This window comes from Lycium ferocissimum, chromosome 5 (genome assembly GCF_029784015.1).
Source record: "Lycium ferocissimum isolate CSIRO_LF1 chromosome 5, AGI_CSIRO_Lferr_CH_V1, whole genome shotgun sequence".
Taxonomy (NCBI): domain Eukaryota; kingdom Viridiplantae; phylum Streptophyta; class Magnoliopsida; order Solanales; family Solanaceae; genus Lycium; species Lycium ferocissimum.
The window spans coordinates 10,026,436-10,042,190 of NC_081346.1; the positions used below are offsets into that span (position 1 = coordinate 10,026,436).

General features: G+C 32.8%; 2 protein-coding genes across 5 annotated transcripts; both read left to right on the forward strand.

Annotated features, from left to right (window-relative positions):
• The first annotated feature begins 5,957 nt into the window (after positions 1-5,957).
• Positions 5,958-11,112, forward strand: LOC132055909 (nuclear ribonuclease Z). 4 transcript variants are annotated; one of them, XM_059447928.1, is made up of 9 exons: positions 5,958-6,233; positions 6,667-7,109; positions 7,220-7,290; positions 7,518-7,613; positions 9,079-9,192; positions 9,278-9,313; positions 9,827-9,895; positions 10,136-10,210; positions 10,753-11,112. In XM_059447928.1, exons 2-9 carry the CDS (start codon positions 6,704-6,706, stop codon positions 10,825-10,827), a joined length of 942 nt encoding a protein of 313 aa, XP_059303911.1. In that variant the 5' UTR covers positions 5,958-6,233; positions 6,667-6,703; the 3' UTR covers positions 10,828-11,112. The 4 variants fall into 4 exon arrangements, with proteins under 4 accessions (XP_059303911.1, XP_059303912.1, XP_059303913.1 ...); XM_059447929.1 differs by having other exon boundaries at positions 6,677-7,109; XM_059447930.1 differs by lacking the exon at positions 9,278-9,313.
• A 1,375-nt stretch (positions 11,113-12,487) lies between these two features.
• Positions 12,488-15,127, forward strand: LOC132055911 (plant cysteine oxidase 2-like). The gene is made up of 5 exons (XM_059447932.1): positions 12,488-12,949; positions 13,491-13,615; positions 13,706-13,847; positions 14,609-14,836; positions 14,930-15,127. The coding sequence occupies exons 1-5, from the start codon at positions 12,712-12,714 to the stop codon at positions 15,043-15,045; spliced, it is 849 nt and encodes a 282-aa protein (XP_059303915.1). The 5' UTR covers positions 12,488-12,711; the 3' UTR covers positions 15,046-15,127.
• Positions 15,128-15,755: the final 628 nt, after the last annotated feature.

The following is a 15,755-nucleotide window of genomic DNA, read 5'->3' on the forward strand; positions in this document are numbered from 1 at the left end:
TCCTCTCTCTTCCTCTTTCCTCACTGCCAACAAAAGACCTTTCCCAAATCCAGAAGACAGAGCAAGGATGCAACGGTACTTGTGTAAAGGGTTGTTCATAGTTCGATTTGGATCGGTTATTAATTAAAATCATAATTAAATTTCGGTTTTTAAATGTCTAAAACCATAATTAAATCAAATAAAATAATAACCATCGGTTTGGTTTGTCGGTTTGGATTTTTTGGTTTGTGATTAATCAAAAACATGAAAAAGACATGTCTTTTTTTTTTTTGTTCCAAACGATAATTTTTATTTATAGTTTAAGGTGGAACATACATCATAGAAAGATTATCACTAATAGTGACAACTCAAGTTAAAAATTAAAACTATTACATATATAAAAACTAATAGTAGTGGGTGCACCATTTTTGTCATCTTAATACACATAACTGGAAATAAAGTAGAGGATAGGAGCTTTTAGTTATTGTTACAAGCATACATATTATTTAAACATAAAGACTATCTAAAATTAAAATGAAAATATATGAAATAAAAAAACTTTGTGTAATGATCCCAAACTTTAGGGCAATACTTGCATTTTGCCCTCAATTCTCCCATTTTATTAAAAAAACTTTGTGTAATGATTGAAAAGTTTTTCTATCATTATCCACTAAGGCTTTTTTTTTTTTTTTTTTTAGGAGGATTACCCACGGAAGAAGTATTAGGACATTACCATACGTGCTTGAGTTCCAAAGAAATTTATAGTTGAGGTATCTTTTATAGGAACCTCATCTACAACCTCTATCCTTTTCATATGAAAAATATTAAAAGTTTAGGATTCATATAGACAAGAAAAAAAGAAAGGTATAAATTCGGGAAAAAAGAGAAAGAAAAAAAGAAACAACCTAAAATCAAATGACTGACAAAAAAAGGCTAAAAATTTAAATTAAAGACATTAAACTCTAACGTGAGCTTCTGTTAGTAGTTTTACACTTAACACTTAAAGAGTTAAAAAGACTTAAAGACATGGACTTGGACATAATCTTAAAAATATGAGCCTTAAACAATCGTGTGAAATAAGTAGATCAAAAATCAAATTAATGATTAAAAGGTATAAAATATTTATAATTATTTATGAAAAACTAATATTATACGTATAAATAATTATAATATTTATGTATATAATTTATCAATTTGGTTCGGTTATTTATTCGGTTATTTTTTAATAGAATCATAATCAAAACAAATATTATCGATTTTTAAAATTTAAAACGAAATCAAACCAAACCAAATGTCAATTTTTTTATTCGGTTTGATTAAATTTTTGGTTTGATTTTGATTTTAACCAAAACCGTTAAAAACCATATTAAAACTAAAATTTCATATTTAATATATAAATGGGTTTTATAAGGATCGTCGATCATCAAACTTTAAAAGGGCAAATAAATCATTCTTCAACTTTATTTTGACTCCTCAAGACGTGTCCATTGTGGCAGGCCCTATGTCCCCTTCTTACATTTTAAAAAAGCTTTTGTCCCCAACTATACACTTCAGTTTTAGTCCTTTAACTATCCAAAAACTTATCAAATTTGATCTCCGTCTATTTTTTTATACAAACATCGTACAAAATCATAAATTTTCGTGAGATTAATCGTTAAACCATTCCTCAAACATATATTTCTCTCTCCCTGCTTCTTTTTCTCTCAAGTTCATTCTTTAACCTCAACTTTTTTCCTTAAGTTCTCTCTCGCGTTTCGAACCGACATCAAGGCTTAAAAACCGACTAAAAACCAACCAGGACCGTCGGTTTTTTTTTTTTTTGAAAATTAAAGAATGAAATGTAGAACTTGGAATCGAACCCGGCATGTTCCTTTAAGGCATTAAAGGGCTTTATCACTAGACCACCGATATTTTTTTTGTTCATATACTTACATTGATTTAATTTATACTATTTTTTTTCGCTCTAAAAACTAGACGCAGTCCGTCTCCGCGTCGGTTTTTTAAAAAAAATAAAAAAAAAATAAAAATAAAAGACCGACTCCGTTTCATTGTTTTATTTTAGAAAATAATATAAAAAATAATTATATTTTTTCGCGCATTTTTATGCAAAAAATAATCGACGTAGTCCAAATATTTAAAAAAATTATTAAAAAAACCGGAATCCGTCCGTCTATCCGCTCGGTTTTTTCCATTAGTTTTTTCCGTCGGTTCTTACCGGATTTTAGTAGTGTTTAAGAAGAAAAGAAAGGTAATAAGATTCGGGGAAAAATTTTTTTAAAACGGAGGAAGTCGAGGAAAAAAGAAGAAACAAAGTATCGACGATTAATCTCACAGGTTTATGAGTCAAAAAAAAAAATAGATAGAGACTTTGATAAGTTTTTTGAATAGAAGGACTAAAACCGGCAATGTATAGTTAAGAATTTAGGTTAAAGACGCGGATAGCTCTCTCACATTTTAGGTGTCCTTATTTTCAATAGAAGCTCATATTGCTGAATTCTTGCTTGCACTGTAGGCTCAGCTTATATCATTTCACGGACCCCACTTTTCCCAAACCCCCAAATACATAATCATAATTCAAACATGGATTGTTACTTTAATTAAAGAAAAAAAGCGGCTATTTGGCCTTTATAATTTTGCATGTAATTGTTCTATTTTTAAATAAATTATTTAGAAATTGAATTTAAAATCTTTACTACTTTAAATAAATTTGGATATAAAATCTTTACGTTTTTGAATAATTATATTTAAAAATTAAATAAAAAATATTATAAATCACAATAATGGACAATTTAAAATAAAAAGTAATTAACTTATAATACCTTTATGTTTTCAAAGATATAATTTATGGATTTGGTTCGGTAGAGAGAAAGAGAGATATTTATTTAAATAATGGACTATTTTTTGAAAATTGAAATTAATTAAAAAATCAACTTAACCATAATAATTTATAGTTAACTTTTTACTCTTAAATTGTGATAGACAAATTCCTTAACCATATAAAAGACAAGAGACAATTACATAGTTTTGACATTAATTTATGACAGTAAGTTCATAATTTTTTCATTTCAACTATATATGAGAGAGTTGTACTTGGAATTTAGGACTATAAGAATGCTATTTGAATTATAATTGTTTTCATTACTCACTCCATCTCAATTTATATGACATCATTTGATTAGGCACAGGATTTTAAAATGTAAAGTCCAAAGCAAGTTTTAAATATTTGTGTGGACTGTAAATTATTTAATAAAGTTAAGTTACTTCTGCAAATAAAATTAAAATTGATATTTTTTTATCGCGACAAATTAAAAAAAAAATGTATCACGTAAATTATGATACATGAAATATTAAACTATCTTATTTTCCATGTTGGGCCCGTACTTGCACGGGCTCGCCATTATCTAGTATTATTTAAATCTGAAGTTCCCATGTACATTAGCAAGAGGAAGAATCTCAAAGAGCAACAACAGAAAAAGAAAATCCAATTTTCATCTGAAGACTACAATTATAAAGCAACAAGAGAAAACCCAATCTCAAGGAGCGTCAATTGAAGATCACAATTATAAGAACAACAAGAGAAGAAGAAAACCCAACGACAAAAATTGTGGAATCCATGAGAAAACACCAAATTCTGCATTTAAGTATCCACCATTTTTATCTCATCTAGGGTAGAACTGGAGGAACTGGAGATCTCCTACTGGAGGGAATCCAAATCCATTTGGTTCAATGCACTTTTCAATGTTAGTTTGGTGTGCTTTTTCTCGATATTTTCTTTTTTACAATTAGACTCATTTTTATAAACGTAAAGGTCCACAACAGCCCAAAAATAGATTTAAAGAATCATGTTAAACCTACCTCAAACATAAGGGACCACTTTAGTGATTTTGATCAAATCCACGGGTCAAAAACCCACAACCGTCTTCTTCCTCAACGATTAGAAAACTTTGCCCTACTTGGGAAATCCTAACCGCTAAAACCCAAATTCAGTGAAAGCTTCTCCTTCGTATACTGTAAGTCTCTCCCCTCACCTCTTTCTAATGATTAATATAAGATAGATTATAATTATTCAAGCATGTTTTTATTTTTCATTTTTTGTTTGTGACAAATTGGTAGGAAACTAGGAGTAATATTTAATTAAGCTCAATGGTGAGTTTTACAAAGAATGCATTGAGTTGTGATAAATAAATGCTGAAGTTTGTATGATTGTATTACAACAATAACAACCACCCAGTGAAATCTCACAACGTGAGGTCTGGAGAGAGTAGAATGTACGTAGATCTTATTCCTATCAAGGTAGGAAGACTGTTTCCGAAAGACTCTCGGCTCAATAGAAAGCATAAAAAGAGGTCCGATAGGCTAAGAAATTCAAAGTGATATAAAAATGAAAATGACGAAAGCGGCTAAGCCATGATGAAGCAGTTTGCAAAGGGACAATAGATATCACAGATAAAATAAGATAATCAGAGTACAGGAAATAACAAATAGTAGCAGAAATCAAAGCACAAGAAATTATAGCGCGATAATGCGACTACTAATATGAAAAGATAGATGAGGCTATCTACTAGCTTTCTACCCTAATCTGAGTTTTTTATGCCCTCCTATTTAAGGTCATGTCCTCGGTAATATAACTGGTGGAGAATAACTGGCGGAGATTAATATACAAACAATTCATACACTCTGTTGTTAGTTCCAAAGTTATTTTTTCAGAGTTATTTGTGCATAAATGCGTAGAAAATTCATACCTCTTGACCTAGGCGTGAGACTTCGAGTCCCTGTGTATACTTCCCTTAAGCAGAAATAAAGATGATATATTTATCATTGTATTAGACTAAGTTACACGGACTCGGGTGCGGGTATCCGATACGGGTACGGATTCGAGTGTAGACTTCGGCAAAATTTAAATTTTAAGATTCGGCGGTGCGTATCCAGTTATGAATACGGATGCGGGGATTCGGCTAAGAAAATTCAAAATTATATAAAAAATATAGCTATAAAGATATTACAAATTTTGAGAGATATTCTTATGGAAAACTTACATGTATATTTGTATAATTCAATCTTTCATTCTCCAAGATGGGCATTATTCTTCCATTCTCCTACGAACACAACAAAATAGCGACTAAATATTAAAAGTATATTGCAATAGAATAAATATAATTAAAAGAATCAAATGTAAAGTAAAAGAAAATGCTCCTAAATAATATTAGTTATTGCTCCTAAATAATTTTAATTAATATAGATTAAATGCTCTTAAATTCTCTCATTCTTGATAAAGTTATCTAAAATGCTCGATTATTGTTCTTTGTCATTTTCTAAGTTATTTTCAATTCATTATCAAATTACATATTTGAAATTATGTAAAAAATACTATTCCATCTGTTTCAATTTATGTGAACCCGTTATTATTTGGGGAGTCTGCGAGGTGATTTTTTGACCACGTTATCTTACATTTTTTTCTAAATTATTTGAATTATAGATTATCATGACTTAAAGTAATTTTTATGTAGTTTCTAAATATATAAATTTTATTTTTACAAATTTCAAAAATCTATATCAAAATTTACGGTCAAAGTTATAAAGTTTGACCCTCATACTCCGAAAAGGTCCACATAAATTGAAACAGAGAGAGTATAAGTTACAACAATTAATAATTTAAATTATACGTTCCAATAATAATCCTTTGTACAAAGGGGCCAATTTTATTATATACAACCAATAAATTTGTCCGTGCTTTTGTGTGATTAAAAAATTAACATGCTAATAATTAATTACAAATTATCCCTATATTGTATGAGAAAGAAACATTTATAAATAGCATAATTAGGAGTCTTTCAATTTTGTGTCATAACTAACATATAATGAAAAATAGAAGGAATAAAAATAGCATATATAAAAAATAAAGGGGTCACTTTAGTAGGTTAATATAATTAAGACTTTAGGAGCCCTAATTTAGCTGCTACAAGCCTATACGTACGTCTCCTCCAGCTGTATCGTCTTCTTCACCAAACTTGTTTTCAAGCTTTTACCGAGCAAACTTTTTACAGAGCAAAATTCTAGCCTCTTAGGTCGTCTCTTTCACTGTATCTTCTTTCTTTCCTCAAGATTGGAAGAGTAAGCCATCCAAGCCCGGAAACAAACTCTCCATATCATTGCTTCTCTCTGGTCTCTGCCATCCGAACTCAACAATCTTGTATTCTTGGTTTATCTGAAACATGAAGCAGAAAAAATGAGATAAAAATACTATAATATTGAAGGTATGTCATTTTTTTTTAATCTTAAATCTGTTTTATTTTAATTTTGAGAAATCAAAATCTCAAATTTGTCGACGGACTCCGGTCAAAGTATCCCTATGTGATTGACCGTATCCGGGACGGGGACGGCACCCAAAGTGACGAGTCCGTGTAACTTATTCTCGAATATTCTGTCATATTAATTGTTAAGAGCAAGTGTGTAGTGTCCTAAAAGTGTGGCAATGCTGACTATTCTAAGGAGCTGATGCTAACTCTTATTTTCTGGAATCCTTATAGATATAAAGGATTCCGTACTCTGTAATATTCCAGTACTAGCTTGGTACTGAATGCTTTCATTGATAATATTTAAATTTTACTTTTAAAATGAAAAAAGAAAAAACAAAGTGTATAGTGTGCTTCATTTATTATCTGCTCCTTATCTATTCCTCTGTTCTAGTTTCTTCCAGAATTGAAGTCCATCAGTGTTACGTAAAATGGAGAATAAAACAATGAAAGATTCTGAATCGATCAATTCAAATCGGAGGGGTAACAGTAGCCAGAAGAGGGAAAGGGGCTTGCAGATTGAAGGATACTCAATAGAAGGGTTATCAATAGCAGGTCATGAGACGTGCATAATAGTTCCCTCACTTAACTTAGCCTTTGATATTGGCAAGTGCCCTCAGCGTGCCATCTCCCAGCAATTCCTTTTCATCTCTCATGGCCACATGGACCACATAGGAGGACTACCTATGTATGTTGCAACTCGTTCCCTTTACAGAATGCAACCTCCTACTATTATTGTACCAAAAGTTATCAAAGAAAGTGTCGAGAAGCTTTTTGAAGCTCACCGATCTATGGATCACTCAGAATTGAACCATACTTTGATTGGTTTGGACGTGGGTAAAAATCTACTTGTATTGTTGATTGCTCTCCTATTTAATTAGTTATTACAAAGTTGGAGTTAGGTCTTATTTCTCAATTTAAGTGAATACATCTTTGTGCATACTCAGGAGAAGAATTCTACTTGAGGAAGGATCTTAAAGTTAGAGCATTTAAGACTTATCATGTCATTCCTAGCCAGGTTGAGTACTTTCCTTAATGCTATGAGCTTCTATTGCTTAGTTTCCCTACCCATGCTTCTTTTTTGGGGGTATAAAGTGGATTTGAAGCACAAAATAGGCTTTGTGCTTTGTACGAGAGGAAGCAGCTGCTACAGTAGAATGCTATGGCCTTTGCATTTTGATCTCTACATATATTACTGGTGTCTATTTGAGGTTTTAATCACCTTGTCTTTATGGTATATTGCAGGGTTATATAGTATATTCAGTGAAGCAGAAGCTTAAGCAAGAATATGTTGGCCTTCTAGGAGATGAGATTAAGAAGTTAAAGTTATCAGGTGTGGAGGTCTGTCATGATATCATAGTTGAATAGAAATTTATCTGATTGCATTAGTTTCTCAAGGCTGGTTTAAGCTCCAGCCCAAGGTCTCTTGGAGTTTGGACGCTACTTTCGGTGGATTTCAACTTCTTGTGGTTTGAGAAGTTTTTGTTTTTATTTGCTTGATAACGACGTGTCTGGTCCACTTGTGCACACCTCAACTATTCCACCTACTTACTACCTTCCACTAGCACACATATTTAGATGGGGAGAAATCACCTAGCGTTGTGTCAGCTGGAATTTGAACCTTGCTCTCCCAAGTTTTCTCTCACTTCAGTTGGCTCTAGGCCTTATGTGCAACTTCTTGTGGTTGGAGAAGTTGTTCACTTGTTTTCATTATTTGCTCGAAAACCTAGATCAGCCATTGCTTCAAAAGTACTTTATTGTGTCTGCTAACCCTTCACATAAACATCCATCAAAATGTGAGATTTCATGGGACTAAGGTTTCGTAGTGGCGGCAACGCTTATTATTTTGTTGTTTGATCCATAACTTTTCCTTTTAAAAAATATGGAACTAGATTTTCGTGTAGAGGGAAGATGACAGGCTTGGGAGAACGTAAATGAAAAATGGGAAGTTGACTATTCGGACCACTTCTAGAATATCTGAGCACTTTATATGGTGGTGATCAAATAAGCGACCCAGTAACCCGGTACAAGAACCCAATACATTTTACAACCCCCTAAGCTAGTTAAGTTACGTTATAGATTGCAGAATGATTAAAACTAATTGTACGAGTATTAAACTAAATGTATAAGGCATTCAACCCCACCCCACCTCCCTAGTTGGAGGGGGGTCCAACTTGAAAAAAATGGACTGATTGTGAGGACCAGGTAGGGCCTTTGTAAAAATATCCGCAAGATGGAGCAAGGAAGGCACATAGTGAAGTCAAATAATCCCATCCAAGGTCCAGTCACAGACAAAATTATAGTCAACTCTATATGCTTTTCATGCTCGTGAATTATCAGGTCTTGACAATGTTAATGACAGCCTCACTATCACAATGGACAATCTCTTTACCTTTTTACCTTATCTGTACATCCTATTGGTTCTGGTAAGCTTCATGAGGTTGGAATGTACTTTTGCTGGACCAAACAGCCGAAGAATCTTTATACTATATAAATTACTATTCTCTTACTTTCTTCCTTCTTTGCTTACTTTTTTCTTTTCTGTACCAACTAAAAATTATAAGAATCTCTCTGCAATGGGCTGACCATATTTCTTTCAAAAACTTCTGGACGAATTTTGAGGATTTAATCCTTTTTTGACCTTTATATGGCTTAAACAGTTTGTATGCTTTTACATTGAGCAATTCCTTTCAGACCCAGGTGCACCTGTGCAGCCTGTTTGGTATATAACCTTGCACAAGAATGTATCTGCAACAAAATTCCTGCATATCTTATGTATGACAAATATTAGCTTTGATTTTGACAGATCACATACACTACAACAGCACCGGAAATTGCATTTACAGGAGATACTATGTCAGACTTCATTAAGGATTCCGAAAATGTTGATGTTTTGAGGGCAAAAATCCTCATAATGGAGGTGAATTCCCTGTCTTTTACACTTGCCAAACAAAAAAATGTACCTTGTCTGTAACATGACGCTCAACTTCTGTGACTCGTTGCAGCTATTTTTATCTCCCTTGAAAGAAACTATTTTCATGGTGAGGTTTATGTGGTTCTACTTCTGGTCCATATCTAATTTATAGTTTTATACTATCTGGACTTCTAATGCCTCCAGTAGCTTTCTTAAATTTTAGCAAAAACTGCAGGGAGAATGATGTAAGACATTGAGGACTTTGTGATTTTTAACATTCGTATCTTGTCATCTTCAACTTAGACACTTTCCTGAGTTTTTAGTAGGTCTTCTAATCATTTTCTGTATAATCCAATCATCAACTTATGGAGGACATAGTTGGAGTTGTTATAAAGTAGCTGACTAGTATGTATCACTTACCCTTATGATGACGACACACTTGGATTAACTAATTAACCTATTAATCTTTTACTAATTACTTTGTTCGGAGTAGTATCATTACATGTGCTCACTCTTACGCAAGTGATAACATCATAGCTGGTACAATAAAACTGTCAGTGGGAAGATCTTTTGTTCAATTTGCCTTATCAATATTACTGGTTCTAGAGCATTTAAGTTCTTCTTTGTAATTCTTCTACAGAGCACTTATGTGGAGGACAAAACAACAGCTGATAACGCAAGAGAATATGGACATACTCATCTGTCTGAGGTGGTTCCTTTTGCATCATTTCCTGATATTCCCTTTTTATTAACCTCAAGATTTTACTGGAAGAATGAAAACTAAAATCCTGAACGTGTTATAGAGCCCGTTTTGCATCATTTCCTGATATTCCCTTTTTATTAACCTCAAGATTTTACTGGAAGAATGAAAACTAAAATCCTGAACGTGTTATAGAAATATTTAGGAGTCTGATATACAATTCTTTATGCTTTGATGACATCCTACCAGATTATTGATTTGGCAGACAGATTTCAGAACAAAGCAATCCTTTTAATCCACTTTTCGGCCCGCTATCAGTTGGATGTAAGCTTCTCTCTCTCTCTCTCTCTCTCTCTCTCTCTCATGACACACACACACACAAAGCCCCTCACCAATTCTAAACCAAGTACCATTGATTTGCAGAGCTTCTATAAACTAGTTTGTTTGAGCTTTCCTAAGAAGTCCAGCAATATTTCCTTGATCACGGGATACTTTGTTTGAGCTTTCCTAAGAAGTCCAGCAATATTTCCTTGATCATGGGATACTCTCAAAATTTTACTTTCTTTTGTTTGTCTGTGGAATGTAGGTATTTATGGTAGAAGTGGAGCTCAACTGTGTTTGATTTCTTATGTCTGTCTTTACTATATTGTTTGTAATCCACCTTTGTGGTCTTTTCATTCTTTCAAAAACCAATTAATAGCAACCACTTAGTATGTTTATTTGTATCATTTGTTTTTACAACATTAATGCTGTTCGTACATTTTAGATTTGGAACCTAAAAGTGTGTTAGGAAAGAGTGGAACCATTTCGTCTTCCTAAGTTTTATCGATTAATTATCTTCCCCTAATAGTTACTTTCCGTATCAGGTAATTCAGGAGGCTATTTCTGCAATACCTCCGCCTTTGGCAGGAAGAGTTTTTGCACTGACAGAAGGTTTTTGATGCAAAGGCCAAATCCACGCATCAGCTACTTTAGAATCGCTCCCGTATTCTTTGGGCAGTTCCTTTTTCTTTTTCACTCTTATCATTTGGTTGATTGCGTGAAGAGCACTAATTGCAAAGGAAAATTTTGCTATGAAAGTTATCTAGATATAGTTTAAAATTGAGCCTGATCCAGCTCAATCTTATCTTTATAATGCCCCTTCAGGGACATCCAATAGAATTGGGGGAAAATTTCTGATTTGAATTTAACCGTATTTGGTGAAATTGAATATTTTCCTTTCAGTATCTCTATTTGAGTTGTTTTTATGTGGATTAGTCTTTTTTTAACAGTATGCTGACCAATTGTACTAGAGCTGTAGAGGACAATTCTAGACATAGACGCATTCACATATTTATCTAAGAATAGTACGGACTTTTTAATCCTTCTATGACATTTGAATAAATTAAGCATGACATGGGGAAAATTAGTATGAAAAGTTGCAAGTAAGCTATTACAAGAGGTTACTAATTCGATCTGTTGATATGTTAGATGAGTAATTATAATTTCGTGTAGAAACAATAAATGTGAGATAAGTAATTATACTTTCGTGTGAAAAACTATATAAAATAATAATAATAATTAACAACTCTTCCTTTACTCAACGACTGACGAAGATATATTTGTCTAACCAAAAGAAGAGCATCTTATTTATCGATTTCAATTGACAAACTTTTGATAATCTGATACAAATTCGGTTAGACATTCACCTCCAATTCTACATGAACACCACTAGCTAGTTTTAGTTTAAAGCTAAACATACACATGATTTGTCTAGTCGGAGCTGATTTGAGGGCTTGTATGATTGGTGCCTAAGCTAAGCAACTTGAGTTTCTGGTATCTTTCACCTCCTTTTTTAACGTGGAAATTTAAAAAAATATTGAATTGACGAATTTATATATCGAACATTCAAGTGGACGAAAGCATAATTGAATTCTAGGCATGAAAAACTCATTTTGGACATAAAGTCATGTATAATGATTATAAAACATGACCAAAGAATTAATAAAGAATATAAGAATTGCTAAACAGGTTCCAGCAACTCAACCGACAAACTGAAATATATGTTTAATTAAAATCCAAAACACTTCTGATAAAAAATATTCCGTAATTCAAAATGAACTGATTGAGGAAGCTTGCTCGAAAGAAGTATGCAATTCATCATGTCATGTGAGGTCACTATGATGTGCGAAGCCATGGAAATTAGTAATGAAACTTGTCAAATGGTGATTAGTACAAATGTTTTAATGGGAAAGACCATTCCAGATGGATAAAAATCCACTACATCTGGTCCTGGTAGCACATAGTAATGGTTTTGCGTGGCCCCTGGTTTTAGTAATCTTTGACTTCCAAAACAGTAATATATCGTAAAAATAAATTATACTCCCTCCGTTTCAATTTATATGAACCCATTTGACTGAGCACGACATTTAAGAAAGAGGAAAAACTTTTAAAACTTGTGGTTCAAAATAAGCTTTGAAAATTTATGTAGCAATAAATCATTCAAAAGTGAATTTATTTTCAAATTAAAAAAGAGATCATTTATTTTAAAGACGAATTAAAAAAAAAAATTTAAACAAATTGAAACGAAATACATAATAATTCCATTATAAAATCCCCGTCATTTTACAGCTATCAAACAAACCCCCACCACCCTGGCTGCTACGTACCTATCTTCACCAGCCCCACAACATATTTTCCCATCAAAGATTTGCAGCAAATCAAGAACAACTAGTTCACAAATTTAATTTGTTCAGAATTCGCTCTTAGCTGTGTTCAATTAAGTTATTTTTTTGAGTTTATAAACTTTGGATCAACAGCAGGCACTTGTTATTTAATTTTCCTGCATGAATATTGGGAGGATTTTGCTAAGTAAAAGAAGCCTGCCAGGATCATCTTATTCTCGTTTATCTAAGAAGATGATGAAGAAAACGAAAAAGGAAACCGAAAAGAGAAAGATGGGAAAGAGATCAAGGAAGAATATGGTTCAAAAGTTGTATGACACTTGCAAGCAAGTATTTCCTAATGGTAAGGCTGGTTATGTTCCTCCTCCTGCCGACATCCAACGACTAACCTCGGTACTAGGTATGTATGTGTGTGTCTGCTTTTGCTCACTCAGGTTGATTGAATCAGGATTTTCATTAAAATATAACGATATAAACATGCAAAAAATATTGAGGATTTAATATCATATAAATAATTTTAACTATATATATTAAAATATTCCACTAAAGAGATTTGGGTGAAATAAGTGTGGAAAGAATTAAATATATATGTCAACATTTAGATCTCAAGTTTACGTTTTGAATCTGCTACATCACAACTTACCTTTCCATATACCATATTGTTAACTCTTTACCTTTCCATGTACTGTATAGTTAACTCTTTTCTTCCATTCTCTTGGTATTTTTATTTCTTTTTTGGAAGGTGGGGGTGGGGATCGATGTGACACTTTGTCAAGTGAATGATTTATTTACAAGTGTATGGAATTAACAAGCCATTTTATTAATTCCCCCTATTTGTTGACCTAGTACTCTCCCTAGTTCAGAACTTTCACATTCCACTATGCGACTTAATGAGTCAAGCTTGTTAACACATGCCTAATTATAACTTTGCACTGACTCAGATATTCTGGAACCAAAAGATATCAAGTTTACAGCACCAAGTTTGGAATTTTCGAGTACAAGTCCTGGAACCAAGGAAGCTCCTCGTGTCACCTACATTAAGCTCCACGAATGCAACAAATTTTCGGTACTATATTTTAAATTAATTAAAAAATGCTTGTTGGTGCTGTGGAAATTTAATCAATTTTTAACTCTTTTTTTTTTTTCCCAACTGTAGATAGGGATCTTCTGTTTGCCACCTTCAGGGGTAATTCCTCTTCATAATCATCCTGGCATGACTGTGTTCAGCAAGCTCCTACTTGGAACCATGCATGCCAAGTCATATGATTGGGTGCAGAATCGCGACCAATTTAACCAATGTAAGAAAATCATTTAATTTTGTATATATTTATTTAAGCATCTATTTAAACATGATACTCAAGTAATTTACAAGAATTTTAGTGCATGGCTGAAACTAATTGAGAATCGATTTAACTTATAGACACTAATGTCTATAAATAATTTTTGCACTAGCAATAATACTACAAGTTTATTTATGTATAGCAAGTTAGTTGTCTTAATAATACTATCTAGGTTCTTTCTGTTACCTACGATTATTTTGTAGGTGACCTAATACTATAAAATTCTTTTACATTTTCGGTTACTACTATTTTTTTTATATTATAAGCCATTGACATTAATGACTATTAATAAGGAAAAGGTGAAGACATGAAGGATGGACGCTTAAGTCCTATCCGCTACAAATTCTACTTGTGAATTGGGCATTCTCAATCCATATAGAAATCTGCGATCACAAAAATAACTGGTATGCGTGGGAAATATGATTCAATCGCAACCAGAAAGATACATTTACATCGCTCCGTTCAACTTTATTTGACACTATTTTCACATTTACATCCCTCCGTTCAACTTTATTTGACACTATTTTCTTATAAGTCCGTTCCAAAAGAATGATACATTTCCATATTTCCTTAATGAGAAGCTTTTACAGCCGCAAAAACTGCTATATCATATGTTTTAAGACCACAAACTTTAAGATTCTTATATCCACCGCAAATATTATGGTACGTTCAAGACCACAATTTTTAAAATTTTCATTTCTTATAAAATTTCAATACAGCTGGTCGGCAGCAGGAATCTGGGATGAGGCTGGCAAAGGTTCATGTTGACGCAGATTTCACTGCACCATGCAATGCTTCAGTTCTATTTCCCGATTCAGGAGGCAATATGCACTGCTTCAAGGCTCTAACACCTTGTATCCTACTGGATGTTTTAGGACCACCTTACTCCGAAGCTGAAGGCCGTCATTGTACATACTATAAAGATTACACTTATGACACCTTTTCTGGTACGAGAAACTAACTCGTATCTGTTCAGCAATAATCTTTTGCTTGTGTAATACTTCTAGCTAGTTACTTATAACATGTGAATGGAACTGCAGATGTTAAAGAATTGGAACTCAAGGAAGATGGAACAAGATATGCATGGCTTGAAGAAAGAAATGAGCAGTTCGTGGTGTTAGGGGGAACATATGACGGCCCTACGATTAAAATATAAAGACCCGATCCTTATATATGTATATAACTCTTCTATCTAATTTAGATAGCCAAAATACCATGCACAACAATTGGTCTGTATTTTTTTCTTTCCTTACTACAATTGGTCTATTTTTTTTCTTTTCCTTACTACAATTAGCCTGTTCACAGTTCAGTTTCTCGCGGAGCCACATGAGCATACAAATTAAACTCAATTCTTCCTCTATATTTGTCAAGTGATCTGTTTGGTTGTTGAAGGGATCCTTCTTTACTTGACCTTTCCCCATCACTTTTTAGAAGCCTCGGAACCATGAAGTGGGTGGGTCGCAATTAGATGCTAGGAATTATCCATTTGTGTGGCAGAGGGACCACCGTCATATATAATTTTATTTCAAGAACTTTGCAGCGAATTAAGAAAGACAATATGATTAGGAATTGATTATATGCAAATCACATACAGATGTAATAAAATACTAAGGATAGGTACATTAAGTTGATTGGATACTATTGTTGTGTTTGGATAAGAAAGTGCATGAGCAATCACTCTTTGTCAAAACATCATTATTAAGTAGGGGTGTCAATTCGGTCGGTTATTTTATAAAATTTATACCGTATTAATTTTTCAGTTACTCTATTTTGTATAATCAAAATTTTAACTTTTCTAAACCGTACTGATCATCTCGGTTTTTCTTCGATATTGCTACGGTTCCGTTATTTTTAGGTTTTTTTTAA